We start from the raw sequence: 14,131 nt of genomic DNA, 5'->3' as shown, positions 1-14,131 counted from the left end.
GGTGATTGACACTGCTAAGACCCTGCCTCCTTTCTCTGATTGGTTGTTTCTAGTTAGCACTGGGAGAACTGAGAGAACATTTATCCACAGATGATCTGTCTCATACCTTTCTGTCACCATAGTGATAATTATAACAAATATGTAAAAGAAAACAACAAAAAAACATTTTTTAAAGTTGCATACGGCGGCTTTAACCTGCACTACGTTGTGTCAACACATTATATGGTAAGTCAGCTTGCCATACCCACTCACTGACGGATTGGGAGAGAGAGGGGACGGGAAGCGAGGGTCGCGCGCAGGGACTGAAGGGAGGAAAAAAACGGATCGGGAGCGGAGCTCCGTGATGTGTCTGGGGTGCTCCCGAACCCGAAAAACCACAGCATAGAGCGGATTAAAACACACTCTTCTTGACAGACTAAGCGCAAACACCCGCTGTGGTGGGAGATTGAAGCCTGGAGATTACCACAGAGGAGGACCGAGCGAGCGAGCGAGCGAGCCGCGGCGGGGCTGGAAGCGGAGCAGCAATCCCGGATGGCTAGGCGCGGCTGCCCCCGCTCTCTCCCACCGTGACCCGGCGGAGACACTCAAAGGACTGCCGCGGAGCTACGCGTGAGGACAGTTAGACCGCGTTTCCTCCGTTCCCAGCCGTTAAGCCCTGTCCTGTTTCCGCGGAAACGGGAATTTTGGGATCGAACATAAACAAACAACCGCTCGGGGTGGGAGAGTCTTCATCAGGCAGCCTCGGAGGGCAGTGAGTGTGCGGTAATAACTGCGTGTTTTCAGCCCGCTGGTGTTCCGTTATTGAGGGTATCGCGGTATTCTGACATGGCTGTGTTAGAGTGAAGGAACCAGCGGCATTGTGGGATGTAGCAGGACTGTGCAGTTACCCCGCTCATTGGAAGGAAACATTCCGTGTGCGGGAGCGGGAACAACCAGACCCAAACACACAGAGAAGCAAACACACAGAGAAGCACACACACACACACACACACACACACACGCACACACACACACACACACACACACACACACACACACACACACACACAGAGACTGCTATCCATTCTGTTAACACACACCTAATCAGCCCGCAGCCATGCCCGTCTTTAACGGCCTGCTGAAGATTCGGGTGGTTGAAGCAGCGGATCTGAAGCCCACCGCGTGGGCATTGCGTCACGCCGTGGGGAAGAGCGGCTCTTTCCTGTTGGACCCCTACCTGACCTTGAACCTGGACGAGACCCGACTGGGCCAGACCGCCACAAGAACCAAGACCAACAATCCGGCCTGGCACCAGGAGTTCTGCACCGAGGTCCGAGAGGCACGCAAACTGGAACTGTCGGTGTTCCACGATGCTCCCATCGGGTATGACGACTTCGTGGCCAACTGCACCATCCAGCTGGAGGACCTGCTGCAGAACGGAACCAGGCACTACGAAGACTGGGTATGTGCAGATGCATAACTTTAGTGCCTGTGTGTGTGTGTGTGTGTGTGTGTGTGTGTGTGTGTGTGTGTGTGTGTGTGTGTGTGTGTGTGTGTGTGGCATGAATGCTACAGGTTTGCATGACCACACACCGGCCCCGAGATGCAAACCACTTCAATGAAATGTGCTATACAAATAAAATTTGATTGATTGATTGAATGATTCAAAAAATTCAAAAACACAACAACATTAACGAAGCACAATTACAAATTCAAAACACAACATTAACGAAGCACTACATTAACAAAACGGAAAAGGTATGTCCCAGTTGGAAACCTGAAAAATCGCTGATTGGACAATAGGCATGAATATGTTTATGTTCAGTCCTACTTACGTCACCGCCATCTTGAAAATGGCAGTGGAGAGAACGTGCTGCTTGAACTAGTTTAAACGGTTTTGCAGTATAAAGTGGATCCACTACCTCTACCTTTCATAGGTAAGAATTAAAGATAATAACAACAACGTAAATTTACGTGCAGAATTTCTTGACTTTGTGGCCAATACTGTGCATTTCTGTGGTGAGACAAACTTCTAAACAACCAAGAAATATTTCCTTCGTAACTAAATTGGCCCAGTTCACTGCCCTGATTATTTTCTTAGCTAACTTTTTTTTTATACTGTGTAGTTTTTCTACAGAGGGTAAAGAGGGAGAGGCAATGAGAAACCTGTAACGGGCGCTTTTGCTGTTTGTTTATGTTGCCATGGTTACTTAGAAGTTTGTCAGTGGTCAAACATGATTACTTTAAGCTACGTCAGTTGTCTGTAAGATGTTTCTTGTGTGTTCATCAATAAAAACGATTTATCAGAATCAGCTATATCAAATGTAATTATTGTGCCCCAAAACAATTAAATAATCACATCAAAAAGTTCGAAACGTTGTCCATAGAGTTTTCTTTTTCATTTCTATATATAATGGTGTGTGAGAGATTGTGTCAGTGACATTCATTAACTTAAATTACTTTGCAGAACGGCACTTTACGAAGTTCGGTCCATTTACTTGTATTAGCTTGCTGGCAAATAAGCCACTTTCAATATGGCGGACCCTTTAATGTCTATGCTATAATGTATCGCAACAACGGGCCGACCCGCTCAAGCGATTACTTCCGATTCAAAAGCACAGTCATCCACTCAGCTTTTTCTCAGGTCTCCAACTGGGACATGCTCTTTCCGTTTTGTTAATGTTGTAGTGCTTTGTTAATGTTGTTGGGTTTTTGAATTTGTAATTGTGCCATGTTAATGTTGAAGTGGTTTGCACCTCAGGGCCACCATAACTAAAAGGAACATTATGGTTTGCAACAAAACAAAAATACAACAAGGCCTGCTTTATTTGCATAGTAGTTTGATGCATTGTGTTAAGCAGTGGAAAGTACCTCCAGGTACACAATGTACACATATTTTTGAAAAAACTGCCACACCAATCAGCTGCAATGGCTTCCCTTTCCTTCCATCCAATTTTAAGAAGTCTCATAACTGTTAGTAGACTATGTAAAACTGAGGAAGGGGATAATACTTCACAAGTAATAAAGAATTGGTGAATACTATACAGCAAACTAGCTCTGAGTTATGGCTGCAACGAACCATTATCATAGTAATTGATCATTCTTTTGATTTTTTTGGACAATTAATCAATCTGATAATAAATTGTTGCATTCTGCAAATGTCTCATTTAGTCACTTAAACTTATTTCATACAACACTGGAAATTCATTAAAATAAGCAAATAAATAATTTGATTGCTTTTTTAAATGAGAAAATAACTAACAGCTGTCCTTCAGATACACTTGATCATTTGTAGCAAGAGATGAATTTGAAGCTAAAAAAAATGTTTTTGACATAAATATTTGAAAAGCTCAGCTCTTGTTGCTTGACATAGCACCAATAGAGTGTAGGATTGATCTGTTGATCATTTTTATGGATTAACCAATCAATAAATAATCGCTAACGGTACTTAGTTTGAGATTTTTTCTACAGAATTTGATGCAGGTGAAGCTAAAGCTATTCCACTTGAGGAGTATTGGGTAGAGCAATATAACGGACAAAGAAGGTTTTTTCTTTTTACTTAAATGCAAAATGTTTAGATTTTTTGCATAGTTTTCATGTAAGTACTCCTCTGAGTTTGTTATTCTTTCAGAAAATTGCCTGTATTAAGTCTTTATATTCTCGTTAGCAAGTAATTGATTACAAAGCTAGTCGAAGATAATTGAAATAATCGATTAATGACAATTAATTGTTTGAGTTCTCGTTCTGTGAAGGGCTCAGAGGTTTGTTAGAGAATATTAGTAAACAAACAACATCATAAACACTAAGGAGTAGAGCAGACTGGTTGGAGTGTTTTGGAGAAGCCAAAAGCAGGTTTAGGTTCAATCAATCAATAAAAACAACATCAAGGCATTAAACATCTCACAGTGAACAGTTCAGTCCATCATCTGAAAATGGAGACAGTACCCACCTTAACTGAGAGAGCATTAATCAGAGAAGCATCCAGTAGGCCACATGGTTTCTCTTAAGGAGCTGTAGAATACTGCTCCAAACAATGTATGTACTCAGGAGGGCGAATTCATATCCATTCCACACTTTTAAGATTTTAATTTGCACAAGATTTTCCCAAACCATGAAGCATTTTTCTTCCTACTTCATAGCTGTGCACTGCTTTGTGTTGGTGACGTCCAAATAAAATGCCTAATAATTAAAGTTTATGGCTGTAATATGACAGTTCGTCAAAAAGGCCCACATTCTCTGTCGTTACCCTCTCAGACGTCTTCCTTTTGTTTTATCTTCTTATCAGTCTAAAAATGCAATGCCGCGCTCTCTCAAAAAGCACTGGCACTACCGGCCCAGATGTTGCGCTTGTTCTTACATTTTTACAACCACAAGTGCTACATGTAACCACCAACTTTCTAATCTGCACCTGTGGAAATTTTGTAGTGCAGAACGGAGCCAGAGTATGCGGCTTTAACAAGGCAAAAACTTTTAGTAATTGTATGTAAATAAAAACATATTTGCAGTTCTCATCAGAAGTGTGCATGAGTATATTATTATTGTGTGTGATAGTAATTTGGGGTGTAATAATGATCATTTCTAACATGGATTCTCTCTAATCTGTATCAGGTCAGAATTATACATGCTGGCTGAAAAATATAAATTCACCAAATTCATGCAGGTTCCACCTCAGCCACATGCAGTTTAGCCACAAAATGCTTCCATCTTATCTTCTCATCAGAAAAGAGAGGAGAAGATGAGATGCACTTTTTGAATTGATTACTTCCCTGTTGCAGACCTTGGTTAGAAGCAATACGAAACACACCTTCAGGATTGTGCTGCTTCCACCAGTTTATGATAAAATTTAGCCTTGATGGATTGCAGGCTGCCCTTGAAGACAATTTGGGTCAGAAACTTTGATACAGCAAGGTTTCCCCCAGAAAATTTGCTAAGTCTGGTGGTTGGAGCACTTGGCAATCACTCATCCAGCAGCCTATCATGTTTTTGAGTTGAAAAATGTTTAAAGTTGACAGGAAATTTGAAAATATCACTTGATAATTATGCGTTATTGAAAGACTGAAAAATTAATACCTGAACACCAACTACAAAGTCTTAAAAAATGTAAATATTTTAAAAAGACTTGAATAAATAAGCAATGCTAAGCCTGGTGGGGGCACAAGTAAAGCCTGGTGGCCCGCCAGGCTGATAATACACTGGGGGGAAACCCTGGTACAGTACCAGCAATGCAAAGATCCCAAACAAACATCAGATAAAGCAGGCTACTATTAAGCTTCCGTACTGACCTTAATACTGCACTTCATGTTCTACTGTTTAATCTTTTTATTGTGGCTTTAAGTTTAATGCATTTCCTGCATTTAAAAATGGAGAGCAGAAGTAGTTACTGGCTCTAGATCTGTCATTTGTAGATAGCTGGTCTGGGCCTCTTTGTGTTCCCCTCTGCTGCAGAGAATTTTATGATGTGAAAAACACTCAGGAAACTTTCAGTAAAACTGCCACAAGGCCTAAAATAAAAATAAAGATTAATAAACTGTACCCCGTAGAGGTTCTGTTGGAAACGAGATCATCTGTGAAGGATATGTCTCTGTATCCTTAACTATCTACTGAGAAAATGTAGTGAGGGTGTGTTATTACAAAAGTTGCTGTGTCAAGCAATCAACTTTTCAAAATGCAAAGATACAAAAAACAAACTAACAAGTCAATGTCATCAATCTATAAGTGGCTAGGAGTTTTTATATGTATTTTTATCTATGCTTTTAAGCTCCAAACTCAGATTTTGATAGTAATTATTTGCAAGATGCTGCTGCCAGCCAGTGTAATCAGTTTTCGTCTTTTGAATCTTCCTGTTCGTTTTGCTTTCTGAACGCACAACATCCCTCGCCTGTACCCGCCTATACTGTACATGCAGGCCTGCTGCTGCCTGTCATTATGCTAGAGGCATGTCACATCCTGGATAAGTTGTTAGCCCATGCAAGGCAACACAGACACGGGACTAACAACCGCACACACACTCACTCACTCATAAGAGCAGTTTTGAGATGCCAATTAACCCAACAGCTGTATTTTTGGACTGTGAAGCCAGAGTACTTAGAGGGAACCCACGCATGCACCAGAGCATACAAACTCCTGTATGTTTGTATGTTCCCCCCTCCTCCCCCGCATTACTCCATTACTCACCACTCGTGACCCCCAGACCAGGATTCAAACCCAAGGCTTTCTTGGTGCAAAGCAACATTGCTAATAATACACCGCTCTGCAGCCTCTCATATTGTAGATATAAAAAAATAAGTTCTTGGATTTAAAATCTTGTATGCTGCTTTATTGTTCTAGCATTAATGTTTTAATAATTTTAGACTAATGGGGATTTATTGGGGACCAATACTGCAACATTTGTTGTATTTTCAGCTGGTGCTTTTCACTTTCACACTGCAGTGTGTCAAACTATCCCAACCCTTTGAAAAACCCTGTCCCCTCCTCGCCTGTGGTGGCGCTGCACCAAGAACTACTAAAAGAAACTACATGAAAACCTCTGAAGAAGACACGATGACAATGTACTTCTTCACAAAATGTAAACAAAAATGGAGCGGCATCAAAATTTAGCGGCTGGGAGATTTCTCTTTTGTCTTTCATAAAAGCCACTAGCGTTTGTTTTGTACCCAGAATTCCCTGCAGTGTAGTCTACTGGTTTCTGGTCTGCTTGGCAGTCACATGCATTCAAACCGCATCAGAGTTCACTTCAACCGAACTGTGACGTAGGTTTTTAGATGGACCAGAGTTCTCTTTTTTTGGACTGCATCAAAATTTGATTGTGCATTCACACCTCCCCAAATGAACCAAACTTTCTAGATAAATGAACTAGAGTTGATTGTATTATGACAATAATTTAATGTGAGGACAATAGTCATTCTAATGAATTAAAGTCAAATTGAAGTCTTTAGTTAGCCTTTTTTTGTGATGCAATACTATAAAATCCTCATTGTACTTTCTGTTTAAGGCTTTTAGAGGCAGCATGTCCACCTGAATGAGGTCTTTTGTTTGGGGAAAAAAACAAAAGGGAAACCATTTACTATGTCAGCATACGTCAGCGTATATATAAATAGGCACACTCGCACTCACACGCATCTCAACTCTCGGCCATCTAAAGTTAGGTCAGAGCATATGGATCACTCTGTTGATTGAGCACATCCTATTGATCTGCCAGCCGGCGCTTCAATACATCTGCCTCAGAGCGACGCAGTCCCACCAACTTCCCCTCCTCCCCGCATTACTCCATTACTCACCACTCGTGCCAACCGTTTCTCCCTCATCCTTTCTCCTCCCTCCCCAACAGGAAAAATTCCTTCTCATCTTACACTTATCCCCTATCCTCTTCTAACCATCATCTTCCTCCTTCCTGCCACTCTTGTGTGCCTGAAAATCCTCTTTTATCTACTTCCTCCTGATACTCTTACCTTCCTTTGCTCTTCACTCTCCAAGTGGGGATGGGAAGGACTCAAGGAGGCAGATGATGGAAATGTTTTAATGGCTTGTCTGAGTCAGATCAGTCAAGCTTTTCTTTTCAAATGCTTAAACATTTGTGCCAATAATGGAGAAGCTTTTTCTGTAGCTAAATTATTGCAAAGATAAATAAATGGAGGATTACATCAGCTCAGTCCTGTAACTCATGGCACAATGAGCAAGAGTTAACGTACCAAGCTTTCAAGTTATTTACACATAATTTTAAAATAACAACCGTTTCAAATTACTTTTATTTAAAACAAAAAGCAGCAATTATTTATAATGCTGCTAAAGTGTTAAAACGTATAATGTTTATAGTAATCTTACCCATAATATGTCATACTGCCATGTATTTATATAAGAAAAATTAACTTTGGGTGGGAACATCTTAGCTGATATCGCCTTGTGTTGGTTCATCAGTATTTATGTATGTGGTCATAACATTGGAGCACAGTCAGCACAAAATGTGACAGCAGAGCAAATGGTAGTTTGGAGTCTGGTTGAGTGTATTGTGGTTTCACATTCACTCTGAAAAATCAAAAGTACTTGCCCTGCGGTTGACCCTTTATACAGCCAGAAAATTGTTGCACCTCAAAAGCTGGAATGAGGTGGAATGAGGTGCTGTTTTAGCTGGGTTTTTCCACAGGTTGGCAGATTGACAAACAATGTAGTTGGTAATGGTTAATTTTAAAATGTTGCTGTTTTAAGCAACTCCATGATGATGACATCTTAATGGTGGAAAAAAGGGACTTCAGTGGCCTGGCATCATTGTTGGTGATCTGCAGTTATGTGGAAAAAGGTTCCTTGATGTTAGAGGGCAGTGAGCAGATTGATTCGAGATAATAACAAGGCAACAGTCTTTCAAACAACCACTTGTTACAGTTTGTGCAGAATGCCACCTTTGAAGATTGAACAAGCAAACTCTTAAAGGAATTTGACTACAACAGCAGAAGACCACTATGGGTATTGCTTGTATTACCCGAAAACAGTGAACTGACACAGGTTTATCAAACATCAAAATATTAGAAAAATGTTGCCTGGTTTGATGAATCTTGATTTTAACTATGATATTCAGATGGTAGGTTTAGGGTAAGATCTTAGCATGGATACATCCATCCTATGTTGTGGTGGTGTAATGGTGTAGGACACATTTTCTTGGTACATTTTGGGCTCCGTAGTACCTAATCATCGTTTAAACACCACACGGTTCCTAAAGTAATAGGTGGTTCTCTACCAAGGTGAACCTAAAAAAAAGTGGCCATTGGGTGTACCAACAGCCTGTTTTTTGTAAAATCTCACTCAAGAGACAGACTTCACTAATAAACAAGGAAGGAAGGAGGACAGTGTGTAATGTTTGGTTGCAAAAGAGGACCCAAGTACAGAAACTTTACGGATAAAGGAGATTTTAAGGATGGAAAAATAAAAGGAAGCTTACAATGAACACCGGGAACAATGAAGAATAAAGAAGGTAAAACACGAGAAGCCACGGGAGTGCGATGGAAGGAGCCAGTGGGGAACAATGAAAACCAGGAATCTTGAATACAATCAGGGAAAGATGGACATGATAAAACAACCAGAAGAGTTAATGTAAGGTAAGTAGAGTAGAATGGCAGACTGAAGAAGAGGACAAGCAAAGGGAATGAAATGAAAATTTGAACCAAATCTGAACATTAACAGAAATGTAAAGAAGCAAATTCAAAGCACAACCAATGAGAATAACTGAACTAACAAAAGGGGTAAACTAAAATAGGAACCTATCAGACCATAAACAATAAGGAAATGATCAAACAGAAACACGAATGAAACTAAAGTCCAAAAAACCCACCCGCCATAACACACTGCCTTTAGTGTAAACAAAAAAATGTGACTGAAAGCTAAAGATAGAAAGATGTATACGTAAGGCCATATATTGCTGTCTAAATGTGGTCAAAAGGCGGATAAGAATAGGATTGATCAAATTAGCTAATTAACCCTTTAAACATATTTGTTCAATCTACATTTGGATGGAACCTTGTAGCTCGAAGCAGATAATTTCCAGCATGTTTTTTGGGCTTTATGAAGACAAGGTCTGGCCAGTCCATTACATGGTTTGTTTCCTGCTCATCAGATGACTACTGAAGCCCGAGCTCCTCATATTTGTTGTTTTTTTCTCACTTTCTCCCTTGTCTTGTCATCTCTCTGCGGTCTCTTCTTGTTATCTTTTTGTCTCCGGCCACTTCTCCATCTCCCATGGACCTGCTTTGAGTCGCTGGTGAAATATTAACCAGGCTTTGATGCTTATTAATTGTCCCACTCAGTAATTGAGATGCTCGGTGGAGCCCGTACCCATGGCGACAGCAACAGTCCATCCCCATGGAAACAGTATCTCACCCACCGACACACCGGAGAGAGGGTATGGTTGGGTGAGAGTTGGTGGGAAATGCAGGACAGATGGCACAAAGTAGAACTGGTTGTGGTTCTTTAAGGCACCAGAATAAAAGTTAGAAACAAGCAAAAGTAAGTAACTTTTATAAAAATCTCTTTTTTTTTTTCTTTTTTTTTTCTTTTTTTACATATTTGTGAAAAATGTCACCATGTCCTGACAGTACAATAATCTGTGAAAAAAAAGTTCCTCTGCCTCTTTTCTCAAGTCCTACTGTCATTTATAGAAATACACTGCTCTCTGTCAGAAACAACTACAGAGCCAGAAGGAGGGTCTTAACGCTATCAATCATGTTTATGTATATGCTGCTCACACCTCAAGATTGCTCAAGACACAAGCTCAAGATTGATCGTTTGCTCCAGCTGTGCTAATAACAGAAAAACAACCTAACCTTGCTGTAATCTTACAGGAAAATTGTTTATCCTCAGTCATTGGTGGTCATGCTAACTAGCACAGCAGGCTACTTAGCATCAGGATTAGGGAGAGCTGTAGCATAGCAGAGAGGAAGTGGCAGTGACTATGTGACAAGGCCTTTCTTCTGACTCTGGTTGTTTCTGACTGGGACAGTTTTAACAAATATATAAAAATATTTTTACAAAAGTTATCTACTGCAGCTTTAGTTTCTCCATTCCTCGTGGCTTAAGGGAAATTTCACTGCAGTCACCCGCATAAAGATGCAGTTGATTCTTCAAGATAACCATCTAAAGGCAACTTAACTGTGCTGTCTACCGTGTTGCATAATTTGAAGCAAAGACAGATTTAGACATGTTTCACCGGGTTATTTAAATCATAGTAACTGTAGAGGCACTCGATGGATTTTTTTAAAAACTTTTTTTCTGAAGTAAACCTCAGTAAAGCATGTAAAGTCCGGTCACATTACAGAACTGAGGCTGTGTGAAAACATATTTTAAAAACAACCCATGTTGAAATCTGCAACTGGAACATTTCAATTTGGAGAAAGTAAAACGTTTTAGTAGACAAGGTAAAAGGAATTACAGAACGTTGTTGTTAAATTTGTGACTCTATATATAAGCAGCTCCTCACTCTAACTGAGAATATTGAGGGCGTTTCTGCTTTTTCACAGTGCCATGGATAAACAATCACTGCTTTTACCGTTCACTTTCACACTATACACAACACCCAGATGTGCTGCCATAACATTAATGGAGCACCTCGATCTAACCACAGATGTTCTTGCTCAAAATGAACAGATCATTTTTATGAGCTCTCTTATAAACATTTAAGCCAATTTATTTTACCTTTGTAGTTTGGTCGGAAAAGGAGGTTTATATTTTATATTCTTTCAACTGTATGATCAGCAGTTATTGATAGCAATGCACCAAGTCAGCCTGCGAAATCAGGCTGTTCTGATTGATGGTTGATAGGTGAAATACTGAATAAATACCGTCCCAGATTCATTAAATACATCACAACTAAGAACTACCAGGGTTTGGTCTTTAAACCAATGACTTCTTTTGAGTTCAATGAAATTAAGAAATAATCTTGGAACATAGTGTTTTCACTCATAAATGACAACATTGTTTTAATTTATTAATACATTTTCTGTTGGATTCAAAACTACTTCTATCCAAAAACCTGCAGCGGTTTGTTAGCCTTCACAATAAAAAGTGAGAACCAACTTTTAAGTCCTCAAAAAAATGGGTATCCATATCAACAAGAAAAGTCTGGTTGGTGCAACTTTACACGTTGAGACTTTAGATGTTTTTCTATTTAAGTCATAAGTTGTATGTAGTGTTAAAAGAAGTAGGAAGAGGTCTCAGAGGAAGAGCAAGATGAGAGTTTTAGAGGAGATGAAAGGAGGATGGATTAAACTGGGGCTGGTTGATGAAGTAAAGGAAGCTGGAGATGAGGTGTAGAGTGAAGCTGTGTGTACATGTAAATATGTCCTGCAGAAGGCTGGGAGCTCTGAGGCTTTTGAAAACTTGTGGGCTTTTGAGACCGGATGATCAGTCTCTGGAACGCTACCTTGCAGAGCCAGATCCAACGTCAGCCATCGATAGTTTGACACTTTTCACCGGCACATGACACATGCTCAACACAAATCAGAAGATCCACAATCCATCACCACTGATTGTACTTTAAAGGCTCTAACCAGGTTAATTTCCATGTTTATGAATTAAAAACTAATAAATAAGGAGATCTTTTTTCCTGTATTGCTAATACAGACAACACCTTCACACCAAACACATTTCTTATAAATCCTGAACTTATTTAGCAATTTTAGACAAACAGTAAATTGGATTTTATTGTTTTTCTTTCTTTTATATAGTAGTTTTAAGTAGCTGATGACCAGAATTGACTGATCTTCAGATTTGCAGTTGTTGACCACCAAATGCATCATACTACTGAGCAAGACTAGGTTGTGCTTTATTACCACTCTTCTATGTAGTTTCTCTTACTATTAAGTGGAAAAGACCCAGACTTGCATACAGAGTCGAGTTTCAATCGAGTTAGCTATTCTTAACAGTGGCCATATTGTGTGACTGTAATAAATGTCTATGCTTTCAGATAAACTGTAGAGTTGACTTGCTACAGATTTTGAGTTTGATTGGCTCTAACTAGTGACCGACTGATGGTGAACCTAAGTGTTATCAGGATTCAGTAACAACTTTCTTTGGATCGGCCGCTCAGATCTTCTCAAAAACTGAAGGTTGAAAGGTCCACAAAATTCAGGGAGTTTGAAATTTTAACTTCTACCTCTTGGAAAGACATCTTGAAGAGCAACATTTTAATGTTATGAATGCCAACCGTTTCTTTTGAGTTTGATCACAGAAACAAGAGGCAGACTATTACAGTTAAACTAGACTTAGTTAAACTTTGGTCATCTTTGATATTTCAGGAATTCCCATTTCCTGACACTTCATCGAACATATCTGAACTTTGCCTTTTGATAGGGTGGGCTGTAGCATATTTTTATCCTAAACCTGGGGGTTAGGAAAGGTTAGGAACCACTGGCATTGCTGACCCTTGAAGAAACTGGGAGCCAAAAATAGAGAAAGCTAAAGTTTAAGTTGCTTTGCAACATGGTCATTCCTCTGCTAAACCAAAAAAATACTAAAATCTTGCAATATCCTGACTTGGTTAAGGTAGAATTAAAACTGAAAACGACTAGCAACAGATTATTTTTGTACTTGGGACAGCAGGATGTTCTTGTTACCTCTTCCTGTCCTTTTTTTTTTACTTTCACACCAGCTGTATTTCATCCTAACTTACTTTCATTCCTGACCCAAAGACTCCATTCCCTCAACAGTGACATCATCAGACTCCCCTTATTGACCTACTGTTTAAGTAGGACAGGCTGGATTTAAGATGCACTGTTGTCACACTCACAATAGACTCATAACCACATACACAAAAAATCGAGCACACTGTACTGCTCACTGATGCCAAACAAGGTCATCGCTGGGTGTCCGAGAGTGGTGCACGCTGCAGCGCAGTTCATGTGTGTTCTCAGTTGCAGGTAAGGAATGGGAGGAAATCTGAGAGCCTGGGGTCAGCAGGTGGAATCAATACTTTGGCATCCGTGTTTTTGACAAACTCCACCATAAGATTTCAGAGAAACACATCTGTACATCTATTCTGTTAAATTATAGAGAGAATAACGTTTTGAGGATTTTTTACTTTGTGAAATCCAGAAAAATGTAAAACTTTGAAATATTCAGATGTTGCATATGCCTGAAAAAACACATACCATTGAAACCATTACTGCACTGGCCAAGTGATTGAAATCTCTTGCTTGCTGACCAATGATCAGCTGGTTAAATACTGAAAGAAACGGATGCATTAAAACTGTAAACTCAAGCTTTTCCAATCTGTAAGCTCATTAACAAACAGAAGAATTTGATTTGATTATAGTTTATTAGAAATATGATGGAAGTTATATGAACTTCAAGGTGGTGTAAATACATCATGGATCTGCTATTGTTGTCTCCGTTTCGCCTTTCCTATATTTGGGTATTTCAAAATGAACATTTTATTGTACCTCACATATTTTTAAAAATGTGAGGTCAAGAAAACATACCAGTTGAAAGTTCAACCAACTGATTTCTATGTCACTGGTTTTAAAGACCTCGGCACCAAACAGTTCCCTCTTTGTTCGATGTTTTCATCATACAAGATGATCAAACCGTCATGGTAGACACATACTGCATTAGTGTGGACAGAATTATGCGTACTATCTGATTAGATAATTTCCTCCAATCACGCAGCCCCAGT

At 39.7% G+C, this 14,131-nt stretch overlaps 1 protein-coding gene across 1 annotated transcript in view; it reads left to right on the top strand.

Annotated features, from left to right (window-relative positions):
* Positions 1-291: 291 nt before the first annotated feature.
* Positions 292-14,131, top strand: part of prkcea (protein kinase C, epsilon a) — a 48,704-nt gene continuing 34,864 nt past the window's right edge. Inside the window, exon 1 of the mRNA XM_081600609.1 lies at positions 292-1,441. Within this exon, the coding sequence (XP_081456735.1) occupies positions 1,097-1,441 (345 nt within the window). The 5' untranslated portion in view covers positions 292-1,096. The remainder of the gene's footprint in view (positions 1,442-14,131) is intronic.

The sequence above is a fragment of the Poecilia reticulata genome, chromosome 19 (assembly GCF_904066995.2).
Source record: "Poecilia reticulata chromosome 19, P_reticulata-male-v2, whole genome shotgun sequence".
NCBI lineage: Eukaryota > Metazoa > Chordata > Actinopteri > Cyprinodontiformes > Poeciliidae > Poecilia > Poecilia reticulata.
The sequence above is the reverse complement of the archived record's forward strand: the minus strand, read 5'-3'. Positions and strand labels throughout refer to the sequence as shown.